Raw genomic sequence first — 21,243 nt, forward strand, 5'->3', positions numbered from 1 at the left:
AACTACCTGGAAAGAGTAATAAGACTTCAATCTCAAAAAAAAATAAAAACTGACCACCAGCCAGTCACAGTGCATACCTTAACTTGTGACAGGAAAGGCAAGTTAAACCACTAAATGCCCCTGCTGGCTACAGAGAAACAGCTGCGATCCCAGGTAACGTGAACACTGGCTGTTCGGTTCTATCAGGTGATATCAAGGGATGGTACCATGGGAAGACTTCTGACCAGGCAGGTTTCCAGAGCAACCTGCCCTCTCTCATATGCACACGCAAACAAAACTCCCACAAGCACCAAGATCAGCAATGCACACATGTGCACGAAGACACGTGTGGAAGGGGAGCCCTAGACCCCGATTAAGAGCACAAAGCTGAGCTCTGGATTCCACCCAGCATCTGAGATGACAGGATCTGTATGTATCACTGTAAATAAAACACAAAACTTTACAATGTTTTTTTTCTTGAAAATGCAATAGTATGATACCATTTATGTAAACTGTTAAAATACCAAGTAGTACCATCTATTTGTATGGGGTTATAAATGAAGCAGAAACACATTCACTGTAAAAACAACCCCCCTGGTTGGGGGGTGGGGGTGGGAGTGTGGGGCTTCAGCTATCCCTGAGACACCTCCTTTCTTAAAAACAAATATAAGAACCAATCAAAGCACAGAGGGAGGGGAAGAGATGGGACCAGTAGGTGGGAAGGGAGGAAAGAAGAACCTGACCCAACAAGACTTGGGCGCGTGTTCAGGTGATACAGTGGATGCTTAGGGGTGATCTTCTGGGCCTCGCAGCACATTTAAAATATCAAAAAAGGTGAAAAGCCATGCATAGGAAAAATCATCATTTTTTTGAGGAGTAAGGGGAGAATAGGAACTTTAACCACATGAGATGCTGGGCATGGCATCAGCCCAGGGCCTGCGGCCATGTCCCCAGGACACAATTCATGGGTAACTGGATCGTGGGTTTGTGCCAGGTGAGACCTGCTAACTGGGGAAAACTGAGTTTGTGAGGAGTACTCTAAGACAGAATGTCCTCTTCCCTCACTGAGAACAAATGAACGCTCTAACCTTAGTACCAGGGGTAGTAAACGATCTCTACTCAGAACAGAGACTCAGGACATACAAAAACTGTTTGGCAATCAACGTAGTGAGCCAGGATGAGCACAGTGTACCAATCAGTGCAAACAAACACTCTAAAAGAGCCGGTCCCCGTGAGGGTCTGAGACCGTCCCACCTGAAGCCTGCCAAGCGTGCAGGAGCCACAGGACAGCGCGGACACTTCACACCCGCCAGCGCAGTGAGAACAACCGCCTTCCCACTTCCACGGCGAGAAACAGACAGGGAGCCAAGCTCTTTCATCCTTTTGAATGCAGGCTCCTTACTGTGTTCTCTCCTCCCACTTTCCCTGTGGCCTGCATACAAATCTACTTTTTGTGTTTTACAGCACAAAAACAATAGGTATATTGAACAAACTTTTCCAAATTGACACTTGGTCCTGTTGGCAGCCTGGTTGAGAATCATTAAGATGCCTACTGAATACACCCTGAAAAAACACAGCTTGAGAAATATAGCTAACTCTCTCATTCAATCAAGTTAGATTTGAGTTCATCATAAATCTTATTTAACAAGACACTAATCAATCTGGATATATTTGTGTGCTGACCATACAACATCATGTACTGACCTCAAACCCTGAAGGAAACACAGGATATCAAAACAGATTTAAAAACATATTTCATAAAATAAAGATCAATGAAAGTTGTACCATTTTAGTCCCCAGACACATTCCCCCCACCTGAAGCTTAACATTTTTATTCCTTCCAAAGCAGTCAGAGCACCTCAGAAATGGGAAAAACCCTGACGGTTTTCTGATGCAGTTTCCCCTCCAACCTAGAAGCCCTTCCACAGACACTCTCCAGACAGGCATGAGGCCTGAGGTTTCACGTGGAGACCTTCCTTCTCAAAACTGCTCTGCCTTGCCGGGGCCAGGTCTCCACAGGATATTATTAGAATAAGATCACTCGAGGAAATTTACCTTTTTGCTTTTTTCGTATTTTCTCCACTAGAGACCGGATCTGCACATACTCTTCCCACTCTTTTCCAGGGCCAGGGGCAGGGCTACTGCATTCTGTAACACAGAAACTATGGCATGCGAACAGTTTTCTTTCACCTTAACCTGTTAGCCTTCAGAAGAAAGAGGATCTGGGTTTTGTCATCGCTGTTGGTTTATTTTTAAAGGACAAAGATACTGTAGCTGTGATGACCAAGGTGAGAAGTACAAACCAGGTATGCTTTTTTAAAGCACATAAATCCTCTGAAATGGGCTTCCCTGGTGGCTCAGCGATAAAGAATCCGCCTGCCAATGCAGGAGATGGGGGTTTGATCCCTAGGTTGGTAAGATCACCTAGAGGAGGAAACTGCCACCCATTCCCGTATGCTTGCCTGGAGAATCCCATGGACAGAGAAGCCTAGTGTGTTACAGTCCATGGGGTCACAAAGAGTCAGACATGGCTGAGTATGCACACAATCTCTCTGAAACCACTCAGGCCCAGTGTTACACGGTGCACACAGACACAGGTGTGGGCACCTTACCTGCATCTACCTCATTCTTGCTCCTCGGATCAAACTTCCTCAGAATACACTCATAAACAGGAAAATCTAAAAAGCTAAGCTAAAATGCGAAACATTTCCCTGAAAACTCTTGTGGATGGTAAGAAGAAGGTACATTAAAAGTCAACATTTATTTCGAGTTAAACCCCATAACAATGACTCCCCAAGGGAACCAGATAAATTGGACATAAGGACAATTAGTCAACAAACGTTTCACACCCATGTGTAAGGCTCTATAATAAGCGCTCTGGGGGAGTTACAAAAAGAGACGACACAGTTGCTGCTAACAGAGCAGCGAGGATTCCATCACTGGGCCAGAACGGGCGCTGTGGAGGGCCGCACACCAGGACCCTGCCTGCCAGGGCCCTGCCCTCTTTAAACAGCTGCATCTGTTTCAAGACAGAGACCGCGCCCCACGTTCCTGCCAAACCTCTAGGCCCCCTCTGTTCCCCCAAAGAGAAGACTAGATGTGTAAATAATGGATAGTAACTAGTTACGTGTTGATGCATAACTATCAGGTTAACCAGTCTTACTTCTCTCTTCCATCAACACCGAGTGAGGCCCTGGGATACAGGAGTCTGTCCTTAGGCCATCTACAGTCTATCTGAGGAGACCTGCGGGAAGGAGCAGGTGGGGGAGCGTGTCTGTGGGGGCCCACGCTGATCTGCGGGGGGGGCACCCCCAGGGGAGGATGGGAGCACTCGGGGAGGGATAGTCACAGCCGGCCCCGTATCTGTTAGGTAACAGTTACTGTTGGTACCGTTTCTCCATGTTTATAGCTGGGGAGACTGCGGGCTGGGAAGATGGGTAATGTGCCAGGTCCCATGGCTAACCAGCTGGGAACTGACAATAGTCTGTTTCACCTCCTGCTCCCCAGACCAGGGACCCCTCCCCACAAGGAAAGATGCACGTGCCCCCCAAAGGCGAGTAGCCGAGTTGGGACTTACTCTGCAAGAGCTCACTGGTCAGGTTCAAGGTCTCCTTCGGGGACACGCTTGCTGCAGCACCAGTGCCTGATTTCTGCGTTTTCACTCGGCTCTTCTTACCCATTTTCTGACTACAGAGAGAAAGAAAAAACAAAGAGGAAAAGCCCTACATTTCCAAAGAACAAAATCAAGTAATAAAACAGAGCACTGCAGTGGCTCAGCCTGGAGACATTAAGATCTTACCTTGCAGGAGCCATATTCCTGAAGTTTCCTTCCAGAAAAAGCAACGTGTAACAAACACTAGTGTTTGGAGGCACTCAAATGGGGGGGGGGGGGGGGAGGGGAATGCTGCTTTGTAGTCTCTGGAAGAAAAGTTCATTCCTGTTCACCTACAAAAACTACAGTGGAAGCAAGTTTTACTCTGGAATTTTTTTTTAATTACATAGACTTCGTTGTACATCCTACGATGTTTATTCTGTGACACTACATTCATGTATCACAAACTGTCACATGGCCACAAAAATCTAGATATTCTTTTCTCACTTTGCTTTAAAAGAATAATTTCCTATGAAGAGTACCTATATCATAAGCAACAAATCAGACTCTCTGGATAAGCGCTAAAGACACTCTGGAGATCAAGGAAACTTTAGGGAGCTAATCCAATTCCTCAATCTCGTTTCAAGGAAAATCCACAGTGCCTTGCCCAGGGTTTCACAGGAGTCGATGGCAGACCCGAGCCTCAAAAGAGGTCTCCATCACTGCCTCCCCATCTGGCACTGCAACTACCCTGGAGGCCTCAATGGTCTAACAGACAAATGGCCACAAGCAAACAAGACAGTGGGACCGGCAGGTACCAATGGATGCTAGGCAGAGATGTTATAACATTTGTGAGAAAACAGTTGATGGCAGTGAGTCAGCAGACATATCTTGAAGAAAGCAAGGGACTGGGACATGTGAAGACAGGGTAGGCAACTCAAAGGTTGGGCAAGAATGAGAGGGGCACCTGGGGGCCCGGTGGGCAGTGTGCCCGCCTGGAGAGGAGTCTGTGGGGAGTGGGGAGAGAAAAGACCCTAATTGCAGGAGGGGTACCACTGCTGCCCGAGGACTATGATCCAAGGGCTCTTCCTAAGTCAGAAGTGCCTGAGGACAACAACCCAGGAAGATGGGGAGAGGCCAGGCGAGCAGCGACTGGAGCCCCCTGCACACTAATTGTCAATGAACGCCATGGTGACGCTCCACGGAACTCTCGCCAACAAGCTTCACTTCATCGCAAGGGTGAGCCAGAAAGCCAACTCTGACCTACTTTAGGTTTTTACAAAGAGAAACAAGTACTGAAGTGGGAGAGCTGTGACGGGACAAAGGGTTAAAATGCATGCTCTCCCACAGTCTAGCTGCTCGCTCACTCCACTGTAAAGGCTCCATGCACATACAGGCAGTGCTCAAACAGGAAACCGCATTCTCTTAAAGGACTGGCTATGTAGCTTCTGTCTCTGATGTAACTTTGTAACTTATGTATCCAATAAGCCTTCTAACACAGGGAGTGGAACACACAGTATCTGGCTTCCCAGAACCAAAGGAAACAAGTAACAAAACCTAAAACTTGTGCAGCAAAGAGAGTGAGTTATTTTGAGATCAAAAGCAGGGGAAAAAAATATTAAGTGTGGGGCAGGGCAGCAGGCAGAGGAACAGTTTAAGCACCTTTTCCTAAACTCAAGGACTAAAGAGAAGGAAGCTCCCATGTTCGCTGGCTCTCGGCCTGGACAGAGTGCCTGCCACTCTTCTCTGCAGCAGGCCCTCTCCACATCTACAGAGGGCATCTTTGCGGAGGACCGCTGAACTTGACCTGAAAACAACTAAGACTAGCGCTAAGTCCGCAAAGAAGGGCTCCTATCACACTTCCAAATGTAGCTTGGCAGGAGCAGTCGGAGATGGGCCTGCTGGCCTCTCCCTACAGCCTTGTGTATCAGACGCCAAGCAACTTGAAAACATCACTCCAATAGGAGCTCGAAGACCCTGCCCCATTCAGCAGGCCTGCGGCACAGTGAGGCCAAGGCAGCCACACCCCCCACCCCCACACTGGCTGCCTCAGGACAAGGACCCAAGGGCTACAAAACAGGATTTCCACTCTGCCTGCAGCCCTTGTGCCCACCCCGAATGCCTTCCCTCAGGAATCCCCCTGCAACTCCCATCCCATGCCCCAGCATCTAGATACCTGCCCTTAGATAAGGATCCTTAATTAAAGCAGCAGCAGCAGCAGCAGCGACTGTGCGTGCAATCCTTAACCTTTGCCACACGCAGCTAAGATGTGTTTGATCTTCCCAGACACTCTAATCAACAGACATTAACCTCCTCTTCTAGATGACATTCTCAAAAAGCTGCAGCGAGGACTCTGAAGCCTAGGCCCGGCCACCGCCCAGCGGCTCCTGTGAGACGCAGAGGAAAGCACGGCGCTCCACAGGGAGCAGGAGACAGGCAGGTCTTCCAGACCCGACACCAGCTGCGCCTGGACAAGGGGCCGCCCTGAGGACCTCAGGCAACCCGCCCCTCTGGAATCCACCTCCTGCTCAGACTGCAACAGCGTCCTGCGTTCTCCCTGCCCACACCCACCCCTGTAACGAGTCAGCCCCACCGTCAGCCCCACCGTCAGCCCCACCGAGTAACGAGCGCAGAAACACAACACGGGTGGAACTTCAAAACACATCAGGACGTGAGCACCTGGGAGATCCGCTGTTCTTGAACTTCATACAAGTGGGATTACACAACACACGGGCTTCTTTTCCTCAAGGCGAAGTCTTTCCACAGCGCTAAGGTGACACCCACTCTCCCAGGCACAGCCCGCAGGGCCCTTCACCCCGTCACCCCACTCTACCCGCCCCGCTTCCTTCTTCCCATCACCCCTTTCACAGCACAGCGTCAGGATCTGCTCATGTTCTTCCCCTTTTCTGGAAGAAAGCTACCTTTGGCTACCCCTGCCTCCTCTGGACAACAATTTTTCACATACCCAGGTCAAAATGTCCCCAGTGGCCCTGAAGAAATTCTGGGCTCCTCCATGCAGCCTTCACTCCCAAGGAAATCAGTAAGGCTGAGTCAAGTTCAATATGATCAGCAGATGCTAAAGGTTAGGCTTACTTTGAGATTTGTTCTTGTTTAGTTGCTCAGTTATGTCAGACTCCTTTGCAACCCCATACACTGTAGCCCACAAGCTCCTCTGTCCACGTGATTTCCCAGGCAAGAATACTGGATTTGGTTGCCATTTCTTTCTCCAGGGAATCTTCCCAACCCAGGGATCGAACCCACAATTCCTGCACGGACAGGTGCATTCTTTTCCACCAGGGAAGCTACCATTGATATCAGTCTTTCGGAATTCTCTTTGGACTGTTTCCCTCCCACAGGGATACAGGCCCAAAAGACATAAAGCAGCTTGCCCAGGTTGTTGTTCAGTTGCTAAGTCATGTCTGACTCTTTGTGACCCCACAGACTGCAGAATGCCAGGTTTCCCTATCCTTCACCATCTCCTGGAGCTTGCTCAAACTCGTGTCCATTGAGTCAGCGATGCCATCCAACCATCTCTTCCTCTGCCATCCCCTTCTCCTCCCGCCTTCATTCTTTCCCAGCAAAAGGGTCTTTTATAGTGAGTCAGCTCTTCACGTCAGGGGGTCAAACTGTTGGAGCTTCAGCATCAGTCCTTCAATTCAAGACTGATTTCCTTTAGGACTCACTGGTTCAATCTCCTTGCAGTCCAAGGGACTCTCAAGAGTCTTCCCCAACACCACAGTTCAAAAGCATCAATCTTTCAGCACTCAGCCTTCTTTATGGTCCAACTCTCACATCCATACATGACCACTGGCAAAATCATAGCCTTGACTAGACGGACCTTTGTTGGCAAAGTAATGTCTCTGCTTTTTAATATGCTGTCCAGGTTGGTCATAGCTTTGCTTCCAAGGAGCAAGTGTCTTTTACTTTCATGGCTGCAGTGATTTTGGAGCCCAAGAACATAAAGTCTCTCACTGTTGCCATTGTTTTTCCATCTAATTGCCATGAAGTGATGGGACCAGATGCCATGATCTTAGTTTTCTGAATGCTGAGTTTTAAGCCAGCTTTTTCACTCGCTTTTTTCACTTTCATCAAAAAGCTCTTTAGTTCCTCTTTGCTTTCTGCCATAAGAGTGGTGTCATCTGCATATCTGAAGTTATTGACAGTTCTCTCAGCAATCTTGATTCCGACTTGTGCTTCATCCAGCCCAGCATTTTGCATGATGTACTCTGCATAGAAGCTAAATAAGCAGGTGACAATATACAGCTTTGATGTACTCCTTTTCCAATTTGGAGCCAGTCCATTGTTCCATGTAAGGTTCTAACTCTTGCTTCTTGACCTGCATACAGATTTCTCAGAAGACAGGTAAGGTGGTCTGGTATTCCATTCTCTTTAAGATTTTTCCACAGTTTGCTGAGATCCACACAGTCAAAGGCTGAAGCAGAAGTAGATGTTTTTCTGGAATTATCTTGCTTTTCAATGATTCAATGGATGTTGGCAATTTGATCTCTGGTTCTTCTGCCTTTTCTAAATCCAGCTTGAATATCTGGAAGTTCTTGGTTCATATACTGTTGAAGCTTGGCTTGGAGAATTCTGAACATTACCTTGCTAGGGTGTGAGATGAGTGCAACTGTGTGATAGTTTGAACATTCTTTGGCATTGCCTTTCTTTGGGATTGGAATGAAAACTGACCTTTTCCAGTCCCGTGGCCACTGCTGAGTTTTCCAAATTTGCTGGCATACTGAGTACAGCACTTTCACAGCATCGTCTTTCAGGATTTGAAAGAGCTCAGCTGAAATTCCATCACCTCCACTAGTTTTGTTCCCAGTGATGCTTCCTAAGGCCCACTTGAATTCGCATTCCAGGATGTCTGGCTCTAGGTGAGTGATCACACCATCGTGGTTATCTGGGTCATGAAGATCTCTTTTGTATAGTTCTTCTGTGTATTCTTGCCACCTCTTCTTAATTACTTTCTGCTTCTGTTAGGTCCATACCGTTTCTGCCTTTATTCTGTCCATCTTTGCATGAAATATTTCCTTGGTATCTCTAATTTTCTTGAAGAGATCTCTAGTGTTTCCCATTCTATTGTTTTCCTCTTTCTTTGCATTGATCACTAAGGCTTTCTCATCTCTCCTCGTTCTTCTTTTGAACTCTGCATTCAGATGGGTATATCTTTCCTTTTCTCCTTTGCCTCTCACTTCTCTTCTTTCCACAGCTATTTGTAAGGCCTCCTCAGACAACCATTTTGCCTTTTTGCATTTCTTTTTCTGGGGATGGTCTTGATCACTGTCTCCTGTACAGTGTTACAAACCTCCATCCATAGTTCTTCAGGCACTCTATCAGAACTAATCCCTTGAATTTATTTGTCACTTCCACTGTGTAATCGTATGGGATTTGATTTAGGTCATACCAGAATGGTCTGGTGGTTTTCCCTACTTTCTTCAATTTAAGTCTGAATTTGGCAATAAGGAGTTCATGATCTGAGCGACAGTCAGCTCCTGGTCTTGTTTTTGCTGACTGTGTAGAGCTTCTCCACCTTCAGCTACAAAGAATATAATCAATCTGATCTCAGTATTGACCATCTGGTGATGTCCATGTGTAGACGCTTCTCTTGTGTTGTTGGCAGAGGGTGTTTGCTATGACCAGTACATTCTCTTAGCAAAACTGTTAATCTTTGCCCTGTTACATTTTGTACTCCAAGGCCAAACTTGCCTGTTACTCCAGGTATCTCTTGACTTCCTACTTCTACTTCCAGTTCCCTGTGATGAAAAGGACATCTTTTTTGGTGTTAGTTCTAGAAGGTCTTGTAGGTCTTCATAGAACCACTCAATTTCTGCTTCTTCGGCATTAGTGGTTGGGGCATAAACTTGGATTACTGTGATACTGAATGGTTTACCTTGGAAATGAACAGAGATCATTCTGTCATTTTTGAGATAGCACCCAAGTACTGCATTTCAGACTCTCTTGTTGACTATGAGAGCTACTCCATTTCTTCTAAGGGATTCTTGCCCACAGTAGTCAATATAATGGTCATCTGAATTAAATTTGCCCATTCCGGTCCATTTTAGTTCACTGACTCCTAAAATGTCCATGCTCACTCTTGCCATCTCGCCTCTGACCACTTCCAATTTACCTTGATTCATGGACTTAACTTTCCAGGTTCCTGTGCAGTACTGGTCTTCACAGCATCAGACTTTACTTTCACCCCCAGGCACGTCCACAACTGGGCGTTGTTTCCACTCTGGCTCAGCCTCTTCATTCCTTCTGGAGCTGTTTCTTTGCTCTTCTCCAGTAACATACTGGGCACGTACCAACCTGGGAGGTTCATCTTTCAGTGTCACATCTTTTTGCTCTTTCATACTGTTCATGGGGTTCTCAAGGCAAGAGTGCTGACGTGGTCTGCCATTCCCTTCTCCAGGGACCACATTCTGTCACAGCGGTCTGCCATGACCCGTCTGTCTCAGGTGGCCCTATATGGCGTGGCTCATACTTTCACTGAGCTAGACAAGGCTGTGATCTGTGTGATCAGTTTGGTTAGTTTTCTGTGATTGTGGTTTTCATTCTGTCTGGTCTCTGCTGGATGAGGAAAAGAGGCTTGTGGAAGCCTCCTGATGGGAGGTACCAGCTATGGTGCAAACTGGGTCTTGCACTGATGGGCAGGACCATGCTCAGTAAATCTTTAATCTAATTTTCTGCTGCTGGGTTAGACAGGAGGAATCCTCCAGGTAGGCACTGTCAACTCTTAATTAAGGAGAGTGTAGGGAGGTGCCTGTCCTTGTCCCAAGGCAAATCCCTGAGGTGCAGGAGCCTAGGTCTAGACCAGCTCTTAACGTGTGCTACCCAGAAGCCAGGCTGACAGTGACCTTGTCCAGGAAAGTCCTCCAGTCACCTGGCCCACTCTGTCAGGAGCCCCTCACCACTCAGTCCCCCTGCACACAGACTCAGGGGCGTCCTCAAGCCTTAAGGGTACCTGAGGAACTCACATTTCAGGAGGGCGGTGGTTCTCTGTACCCAGTTCTATGGCCCAGTTCAGTGGTTCTTCCAAACTCTGCAGCCATCAATGTCTGGAAGATTCATTTGCCTCTGGATTCAATGTGGTTCGGCACCAACTCTTCTAGTATTTGTGTACAGACACCCTGACTAGAAGCACCTCAGAAGCAAACACGCATTTCTTTTCACCCTAGAAAGTACCAGGCCTTCCTGCCGCTGTAACCCCCTTTGGCTTGGTACCACCCCCTGATCTACAAAAGTCTTTGGTGAAGGAGCCTAAGTCTCAGCTCAAATCCCACCTACCAACAACCCCCTCCCCAGTCTGCACCCAGAGCTCAATCCTGAGGCTCTGCGGCCTCACCCGCTGAGGTCGACTTCATTTACAGGTTATCTCATCCACTGGAGTGGGCTTCCATCTTACAGCAAAAAAACCCCAACCTTCCATTTTGAAATTATCTGTAGGGTCTAGTATGGTGTGACAGACACAGCTGAGGGTCAAATATTTGTTGAATGAAGGAAAATCTAATTTGAATGTACTAGTGTTATTTGTACACTTCCCAGGTGGCGTTAGTCATAAAGATCTGCCTGCCGATGCAGGAGTTCAATCCCTGGGTTTCAGAGAGCCCCTGAAAGAGGTGATAGCAACCCACTCCAGTATCCTTGCCTAGGAAATCCCATGGCCAGAGGGACCTGGCAGGTGACAGTCCATGGGAGTCGCAGAGTCAGACATGGTTGAGCAGCTAAGCACGCATAATATTACTTGTGAGTGATTTATCTCCTATCACTATAGTAAGATTGTATAGCAATGAACGATTTTGATATATTCCCCCAACACTGACAGGACAGGAGCCAAAATGAGACATTTACTTAATATTTAACTACTACCTCTAAAAAACTAGGATGACTCTTAAATCAAAATACAACTTTATACACATAAAGAGATATAAAATTCACATTTAAAAGATGGCTTCCTTTGGGAATCCAGTTTCTTGTCAGAAAAGTTTTAAGATATTACATTTCATAGAAGAATCTCTCTGGTTTCTAGAAAGCAGCCAAGCAGAAAGAAGTTCATTTCCAACAGAAACGGAAAAGCAGTGACTCGCTCGTGACTTCGAGCTCCGGGGACACTTGAGACGGGGGCACGAGCGTCAGCACAGCACTGCTCTGATCCCTCCGTCCCTGCCACAGCCCGCTGAGGCCAACGGTGACCACTGTGACGTCAGGGGACTCACACACGGCTACGACTTGGCCAAGAGTCCACAGCCATCAAGCAGTGGACCCACAGCTTCAACCTGAAGTCCTGTGTTAAGCCCAGCACATTTGCAATGAGACAAGCTCACCGGCATCCCCATGCCAGGACCATGCCAGTCACGGCAGAAGATGACCAAGTGAGGGACAGTCAGGCCTGTGGCCTCGAGGATGAGGAGGTGGGCACCCAGGACACAGCCTGGATAACTCCTCGAATGTGCAAGGAAAGTAAGGAAACAAAGAGGGGCGAGGAATAAAGTGCAGTTAAAGGAGAACAACTGGATGCTAAGATTCAGCCAGAGAAAAGTGTTAGAATCCAGTTTGGGTGGTCTCCTAAATTCAACCCCCTTCTGCCTTTCTTAGCTAACGAAGATGTCCCCAACACCAAGGATTTAAAATAACTACCCACCCGGTTCATGATTCAAAAACTTGTTACACACCATGAATAATTTTCATTGTGAGTTCAACCGAATTTGAGGCAGGATTCCAAGTTTTAGCAAATTAAAGAGCCAAATAGGTATCCTGAATATTCTTAATGTTCTCAGTGGAAAAAAACTACTGCTTAGTTTAATTCATCAACTTCCTACAAAGACTCAATATTTATCTTCAATATTTATTTCAAATATGTTTACTAGAAAAATTTATGTGCTAAATTACATCTGTGTATACATACATAAAGTTAAATTCCAAATTCCAGTCAAAAGGTACAATACTAAATAAAAGATCTGTTTCCTCAAAGTTTAGATCAAAATCTGGTATAAATTACGAATTCTTATTGAATTATCTTAGGGGAAACAAATATATGGTTTAAAAAAAGGACTGAATACTTAAAAGAAATTACTATGTAGAAGAGCAATACTGAATTGACAAGCAAATGGATTCTACAATAAACAGTTACTACAGTGACAGTCCCTCAAAGAAAGGGCCATCAATAAAAAGAAACAGCAAGCTACGAGTTTTACACATATCTACATTTCTCACCATCAAGATTTTTTAAAAATCTACAGAATCTTCAAAACCTGGCTCTTTATAACACCATAAGCTATTCTGCAAATCTATCAACAACCTCTCCACCTAAGAGATAGAACAGACTTAGAAAACAGTAAAATACATGGCATATTCAATTATTATTTAAATTGCTAATATGCAAGTGGCATCTGTAATCAACAATCACCTCTGACCAATGAAGTGATTCTTGTACATATAATCTGCACAGGCGAGGAGAAACATGAACACAGAGCATGCAGGGAACTCGGGTGAGGGGATGGTAGGAGTGGTAAGGGAGGGTGTTGGACACTTAACCCGTTTTTACAAAATCTAGTTCACACTTACTGAACAGACTGAGATAGAATTCAGCTGTGTGGGCTTTTTTTTTTTTTCCTGTCCCCCCAAAATTCTAAATGGAAAGACTGTAAATGTGCATTATTCTTGAGTTGCTTTCCACTAATTACAACTAGAATAAACATTTTTGATTACACTTACTTGGTAATTCACCCAGAAAACCTTTGTTGAAGCCCAGCATCTGCTTTTCAACACATCCTGCATTCTTCCTCTCAACTCTGCAGCTGGATTGACTAAGGGAGAGGACAGCCCTCAGGCTTTCTCCTACCTTGGGCTCACAGCTCTAAAGGTGTTGGAAGGGAGTGTGAACCCTGCCTGATCTCTGAAGGAAGAAAAGAACCTCACTGAAATCCCTTGCAAGCCATTAGGATCAGAGGACATTCTGAATTAAATACACAAATTACAGGGTGGTGGCAAATCAAAGCGCTCCCAAATTGAAAAGTATTTAAGTTCTCTCTGCTACAAAAACTGATGAGGTGTACATAGCCCTTGCATTGGCACCATGTTACTGAAACGTCAGGAACATCTCTCTTTGCACGGTTGCAGAGTCTGGTAACACGGTCAGGTCACACTAACTTATCCCAGCTCAAGAGGCTGACAAGCACCCACCATCCCAACCTCTATCACAGGAGGCGTGTGTGTCACACTCACAACCACCAGGAAGCCAAGGCAGGCAGACAGCTAAGACAGGGCAATTAACTTCAACTCAGTAGCTACACATATAGCAAGATGAAGGTAGACCTATAAGCTGTATGTAAGAAAAATTCCAATCTTTATACAGAACAAGCTGGGCGGTCAGATAGCTAGATACACAAACACACAAACTTAAGATCTTTTTTAAAAAATACAGATAATTTCTTGCTTTCTACAATGTTTTTGCTATATTTCCACTAATATACATGATAATTTTAGAGATGCTAAACTATCTTTGATTGACTTTTCAATACATAATAGGTGTACTTTTAAACTGCCGTTGAATTAAGTTACAAACTCAATTAAATTAAAATGAGGCTTCTATTTAAAGAAAGTCACTCCCCCCCCCAAAAAAAACCCTCTTTATAAAGCAAAGAATCACTCAGTATCATAAATAATCATTCCTTATTATACCTTTCTTAAAGAAAAAAGAAAAATGCTAAAGGGTGAAGAAACAGCTAGCTGGAATCTGTCAAGAAGTTACTTTCAAACCACCCACATTCCTCCCATAAGGATACTAGATTCTTGAACTGTGGAATATCAGGTTTGGAAGAGACCTCTAGGTTTATTATCTGTGTTAACCCTCAGCACAAACATCTTTAAAATAATAACATCTAATGTTAAGTAGCAGGTATGGTTGTCAAAGTGCTTTGCGAACCACAGCCAAATTCAACTCAAGGAGATTTTACTAATACAGATGGTCCCCAACTTAAGATGGTTCAGCTTAGACTATTTCGACTTTAATACAGATGGTGCAAAAGCCATAGGCATTCAGGGGAATCGCTGAATTCTGATCTGTCCCAGGCTAGTGACATGCAGTACGATACCCAGTGGGGTCCTGAGCAGCGAGTCTCAGCTGCCGGCCAGCCAGTGGAGCACGAAGGCAAACCACCAACACACTTGCCACCATTCTGAATCCAGACCACCGTTCGGTTTTTCACTTTCAGTACAGTATTCAACAAATAATATGAGATATTCAGCACATAATTATAAAACAGGCCTGTGTTAGATGATTTCGCCAAACTGTAGGCTAATGTCAAGTTCTGAGCATGTCTAAGGTCAGCCAGGCTAAGATGTTTGGTATGTTAGGTGCACTAACTGCATTTTCAACAACGATATTTTCAAATGCTATCAGGATATAACCCCATCATAAGTTGAGGAAGTTCAGTATAGCCAAAACAGCCTTACTTTTCCACCAGCCAAGTGAACAAGTGAATTCACACTTGGATTCAGAGCATATTTCTTGAGTAATCTGAAAAGGAGGGATAAGTTAAGGCAGCCTTTAGGATAACATGATAACCAACTAAACCCTTGGTTACATAAACTGATCTTCAGCTAGATCCGTGTGCTTTATTAAACAATAAATCCAGATGCAGTTTTAATCAAAATGCAATTATTCATGCTAACTGTCATGTTGTTTGTTTCCAGGCTGTTGAAAGTGTGTGTTCCCTAGGGCGGGTTCCCACATGACCGCCTTCATCCTAACTGCACCATTCAGGCATTCTCTGTATCAGGAACTGAGGTAAACATGTTACACAGTAGATAAAGCAAGATACTATGCCCACTTTACAGATCAGAAACCTCAAGTTTAGCGATAGACCGCTGGGAGGAGAGCCTCATCAACACAGCTTGGTGTCCAACTTCACCGATGCCCAATAATATTAACATGTGAGAGGTTAAAATTTTACTCTGGCTTGGTAATCAGTACCACTTTACCTCTCAAAATCTTAACTTCAGAGTTAAGACTTCATCTTCCATTGCCAGCCAAGAGTGTTTGGACTTATCTTGATTATTTAATTAGCTTCTAACAATACTTGGAAAGGACTTGAATAAGAAAAAATTTTTTCAAAGCCTCAACTTCGGTATTTGAATTTTATAATCATTTGGAATCATTTTTCTTCCATTCAAACTCATTTCAGTTGAAAATTGTCAATAGCTGTGTTTGTACTTCTGGTTTTATGATCTGTTTATTTCTAAACCTAGAAGAAACTCCCAAAAGGAAATGGAGTCTACACAGCTAATCTCTGGCCTGAGTTACTGAAGGAATTTAACAATAGAAAGGATTGCTATTCTTGCCAATTCTATTAATTGACTTTTTTCCCCATAAGACTATTAAGTGACTTAGAAAAAAGTCTCAACTCCTTCATAATTAAAAAAAATTATATTACTGTTTTGTTAGCAATTTACTTTGAGAATAAACATTAGGTAAATTATATTTGCAGATAAAAATATTTTACAATATCCAATTTTGTGAGTTGAAAAGTGAGATGACATAAGGAAATCCAGGATATAGAAGTCAATTTTGCCAAGTAAGGTACACTTGTACAGGCAATAAAAGTGAAAATCAGGAAAATTCAAAAGCAAGGAATCCTTAAACTACTACCTGTAAGCAGTTAAATATGACTCAGAATGAACTGATAGCCAAGATAAACACTTCTTCAACTGTAGCAAGAAAAAAGGATGCACAGGAAATCAAAATATTATTTCTGATAAATCAATGGGCCCAAATATATTACTTTTTAATTGAGAAAACCAGTTTCTAAAGATAAAAAACCTCCCAGTGACAGATATTCATCAAACTGCATCAAGAAAGATATAGGATTACTAGTTACATTTCTAAAAACTATTGCAGATTAGTAATTAAAAAAGAAAAAAAGGAGACTATGTAGTTTAAACATTTTAAGAGACTTGGAATGCCTCAAACTAGATTGACACCTTGTAAAAATAAAGCAGAGAAACCCTGAGCCAGGAGTTCAGATTTTTACTCATATTTTTACTAAAATTCCACAGGCCACAAACTAGGTACCTGGTTCCCACTGAATTCAATGATCATCTACTAAATATTTTCTGCAAGCAACCTAGGTCATGCTGTAGACCGCCTCTTCCAGCCATCCCCGTCTTTGTCATCTTCTTCAAGATCATGAGAGCAGCAAGTTCTAAGGAAAGGTTGTGACCAGTTATCAGAGCTCTTAGAACAAAACAGTTTTCCAGGGGCTGAACTTTAGAATGGAAAACTTTCAGTACAACCTTCACAGCTCTCTCATTTTCCAATGACTTCTAAAGCAAAGGTTTAATCATCATTCAAAATGTGTCCTAAATGTTCACCACACGGAAAAGCAGCTTAGTGTTAGTCTTCCTGACAATCTTATTGCACTCCTATTGACTGAATTGAACAGAAGTTTTCATGTCTACAGACATGCAGGCATAAATGTTTTCATATTCGAGTCCAAATCATTCCTGTTCCAGGGATCACTGGAGAAGAAACCAGAAGCAGCAACTATTTTACTCATTCAGACTTAGAGTTTCATTGCACACATTAACTTACAATTTTCAATACATACATATATATATATATATATATATATATATGACAAAGGGCAGACAGGAAGGGGTAATAGAAGGAAAACTGAGGTTGCTGAGGGCCCAATAAAAGTTGTTCTGTAGCTGTTTGAGAACTTGGCTTTGCACATCACTTTCCTAGGCCAGAGGAAAACTCCTCCTTAAAATGCTGGAACCTTTCCAAAATATCAATCACAACAGCCCCAGGGACTAATCTGGTAAGATGAGACTGAATGTATAGTAGCCTGAATAGACACAATGTATCATGGCTCAAGTAAGTCTTTCCGAATTTTAATGGTGGAGAAAAGTTGCTTTTATTTTTTTATATTCTCAAATTAAATGCATTCACTTCAAATAGTTTAAAAAAAAAAAAAAAAACTTCCCCTAAATAATTACTGGTTGCTTCAGTTTGGAAATAGTGGGGTCATTCTGGAGAAGAACAATGGGCAAGAGGTATCATTTGCACGTGATAAAATCCACACTTCTGCCAGTTTGGACAAACCCATACAGCCCTTTAACTACACCGCAAGCAAGTTATGTTCGGATCCGTCGCTAAAGGGTTAACGCCGCAGAGGATGTTAAAAGCAGAAGTCACCTGTCAACGGACTTTAAAAGCACTTTTGCTTCTGAAACATCACCTCCTGCATTTGGAAATGCAACACAATCCACTCCAAGTGATCCTAAACCTGTCAACACACAGCGAGGGCGAGCACTCCCCCCGTTCCCCCGCAGCAAGTGGCGCCCGACACACTAATCGGCTCCTTTCTGCACTCGCACCCCCCCACGCCCCCACCCCGGCGTAGACACACACACAGGGGAGGGGGGTGCAGACTTGCATCGCCAGGCTGGAGTCACGAGGAAGAAGAGTTTGATACCCCGGAATAACAAACTCCAAAGCACTGAATTCTTCTTCCTAGTAGGGCACGGAGCGTGGGGAAGATGGCCAAGGGGCGCGTGGGAAGAGAGATGACCCATTTTCAACGACCGTTTTTATAACTAGAAAGTGAGGGAGAGAAACGGGGGGGGGCGGGGGGGGGGGCTAGTCCCCAGCATCCCCGCGGGCGCCTGAGGTGTGGAGAGAGGAACACGAAAGCCACACAGCCCTCGCCCAGGCGGCGGGGTGACGACGGCAAGGAGGGAGGAGAGAGGAAGGAAGCGGGTGCGCGAGCCGGCCGCACGCAGGGCCGAGCCCACGGGCGCGAAAGGGACGGACCCCGGCCCCGCCCGGTGGGCGCCGAGGGGCCGGGCATTCCTGCACCTGCTGCAGCCGTCTCGGGGCGGGCGGAGCGGGGACCGGGGGATCTTGGGCGCCGAGAGGCGATGAACGCGCCCCTCGCCCCCGCCCCAGCCCCCGGCAGGGCCGGAGGGTAGAAAGGCCGTGCGGCGCACGCCGACCTCGCTGGACTCCCGGCGCCCAAGGCCCGACCCGCCGGGCCCCCAGGGCGCACACCGCCTCCCGCACTCTGGGCCCACAGAGGGGCCAGCAGGGCGCGGGCCTGACCACGGCCGAGGGCCGCCAGCCTGGGCGTGGGGCGGCCGCGCAGCGCTCCGGGGCGGGCTGGTTGGCGGTGGCGGAGGGTAGCGCGAGTCGGCTCCGCGGGCCGCGCGCTGAGGAGGGGCCGCCGCCGGCACTCACCTGCCCACTTTTGCCCCTTCGCGCGGCGGCGGCGGTGCCACACTCCGCCGGGACCCACAGGCCACCTCACCCAAGCCCCAGGCGGCGGCGGTGGCAGCGGCGGCCGGACGGGAGGGGGCGGGACGGCTGCCTCAGACAGCCCCGCCGCCGCGGCCCAACCCGGCTCCGCCCGCCCCCGGGCCCCGCCCTCGAGCCGCCACCGCCGCCGCCGCCCATTGGCCCGCGATTTAGACGCAGGGGGCGCGGCCCCGCCCCGCCGCCCCCTGACCGTTCCGCGCCGGTTCCTCCCCAGCCATTGGACGGGCGAACTCCAGGGGTCCGGAGCCGCCGGCTCGGCCCGCCAGCTTCCGGGCCATAATTGGCTAGGCTGAGCGCAGGCCCGAGCGTTGATTGGAGGACAGGCACTCCCCGCCCCCCCCGGGGCCCGCCTCTCGCGCTTCAGTTCCGTTAGCAGGTTCGGTTGCTCCAGAATTCCCTCTCCTCCCCCACCCCCACCCCCCAGGGGGCGGGACCGACGGGATGGGCCCTCTAGCGGGCCCCTCCTCCCTCACGCCGCGACCGTCGACTCGATGGGCGGGGCCCGGAGGAGACTGGCGGCTCTTTCCTCGTTTGAGAGCGCTACGTTCTTCTCATTGGCTGACCGGCGTTCCTCCGGTCGCTCATTTTTTCCGTCACAGACGCAGCGCGATGACGTAGCACCCCCGACTTTCCACGTCCAAGATGGCCGCAGTCGGCAAGGAGAGACGTCGCTAAGGGGCTTACCTCAGGCGAGGGGTGAGTGAGCAACGGACTTCGGACGGCGCCACTTAAGTCCTGCGTACTTGGAGGTCGGGTTAGGGTATGGCCACCAGCCTCCAGCCTCTGGTGGAGTCTCTCTTCCTGGATTCCGATTTCCTCCGCTACCCCCCTGTGCGAATCAAAGTTAGCGGGCGATGGCGGGGCTGCGGCTTCCGAGACTCGCTCGGGGAGAGGGTCTGAGGCGCAGGAGCGGATCAGGGAACATGGCTCGGACTCTAGAGTAGGTAGCAACCCACGAAGTGAAAGGCGGTTATGGTTCAGGGGGTTTCTGGAAAGTGGGGAGAAAGGGCAGGGGGTCTTAGGCACTCCCACACACTCAGCGATATAACCGCAGACCCACATCTTTCCAGTCATTTCGCAGTGTGTCAGTCCCAGCCTTGGTAAAGCCTGAGTCTTTGCGTATTGTTCCACAGCTAGGATGCCCTGACTTCGGAGTTTGAAGATCGGTGCAAAGAGGGTGGGACTAGGAATGAGGAAAACGCACTTCCGCGATTATTAATCGTTTCGTTCTTCCGTTCACGTCGCGCTTACAGACCCTCTCCAGGGTTGTTTGGTTTGTTACTAGAGGGATTGTTCTTTAAAAGTTGAGGCGTTGAGTCTAGAGGGATATCTCAGAGCTCTCAGATTACCCGCACAAAACATGGTCGTTAACGCTCCCGAAATTTGGCCTGCCAGTTAAAACGGAGCTTTCGCTGTTTTCTAACATTAGGAGCGACTCAGAGCATTTAGTTGAAAGGGGCCTTTTTATGTTTTTAACGTAAACTTGATGATGCTTGGGTATCTCTAATTCCCTCGTTAAAGATACCTAGCACAATGCCTTGCAATCTTAGCGCTGATTAAAGTTTGTATGATGTTGCTAGAGTGAGAGCTGCACAAAGCTTTGTATCCTCAGCATCTAAGATGCTGCCGGGATACTAATCTGTCCCTATTGCTTAATGAATGCGTGAAAGTGAAAGTCGTTCAGTCCTGTCCGACTCTTTGCGACCCCCCAGACTATACAGTCCGTGGAATTCTCCAGGCCAGGATACTGGAGTGGGTAGCCTTTCCCTTCTCCAGGGGAATCTTCCCAACCTAGGGATCAAACCCAGGTCTCCAACATTGCAGGCAGATTCTTTACCAGCTGAGCCAGGAGGGAAGCCCAAGAATATTGGAGTGGGTAGCCTATCCCTTCTCCAGCGGATCTTCCCCACCCAGGAATCGAACCCGTGTTTCCTGCATTGCAGATGGATTCTTTACCAACTGAGCTATCAGGGAATGAATGCATGGATGATGATAATAGTGGCGATAATCATAGACATTTGATTGGTTAAGATGCCTTAACCAACGTAAACTTAGATCTTAAGCATCTTAGATGCCTGCTTGTTGACTATGAATATAATAGTTATCCAAGATTCTTTTAGTTTATTTGGAATGACTACCATTGATGTGTAATTTTAACTGTTGTCTCACTTCGATTATCTTGTGATTCATTGTTGAAAAATATTAGTTGATTCTTGCATAAAAGCATGTTAAACATTTGTTCCATTTTATGGAACTTAGTTTGCATCAACAAGCAATAAAGAAACGTTCTAATTGTTAATGAGATTGTTGTGTCTTAGGCGTCATTTCTAAAATTGAATATCACAAAGAA

At 46.5% G+C, this 21,243-nt stretch overlaps 2 protein-coding genes across 4 annotated transcripts in view; one reads left to right on the forward strand and one right to left on the reverse strand.

The window, feature by feature from the left end:
- Positions 1–18,956, reverse strand: part of SETD3 (SET domain containing 3, actin N3(tau)-histidine methyltransferase) — a 76,573-nt gene extending 57,617 nt beyond the window's left edge. For 2 of the 3 annotated variants that reach the window (XR_009695477.1, XM_061159398.1), the window contains exons 1-3: positions 18,816–18,956; positions 3,557–3,666; positions 2,035–2,127 (exon numbers count right to left, since the gene is read on the reverse strand). Coding sequence is in view for 2 of the 3 variants with exons in the window: in XM_061159398.1 (XP_061015381.1) it covers positions 2,035–2,127; positions 3,557–3,659 (196 nt within the window). In the remaining variant the exon portion in view is untranslated. The remainder of the gene's footprint in view (positions 1–2,034; positions 2,128–3,556; positions 3,667–18,815) is intronic. The other variant, XM_061159399.1, reaches the window with a different exon arrangement.
- Positions 18,957–19,474: 518 nt separating this feature from the next.
- Positions 19,475–21,243, forward strand: part of CCNK (cyclin K) — a 29,233-nt gene continuing 27,464 nt past the window's right edge. Inside the window, exon 1 of the mRNA XM_061159400.1 lies at positions 19,475–19,589. The gene's annotated coding sequence lies outside the window, so the exon portion shown is untranslated. The remainder of the gene's footprint in view (positions 19,590–21,243) is intronic.

The sequence above is a fragment of the Dama dama genome, chromosome 13 (genome assembly GCF_033118175.1).
Source record: "Dama dama isolate Ldn47 chromosome 13, ASM3311817v1, whole genome shotgun sequence".
NCBI classification, from domain to species: Eukaryota; Metazoa; Chordata; class Mammalia; order Artiodactyla; family Cervidae; genus Dama; species Dama dama.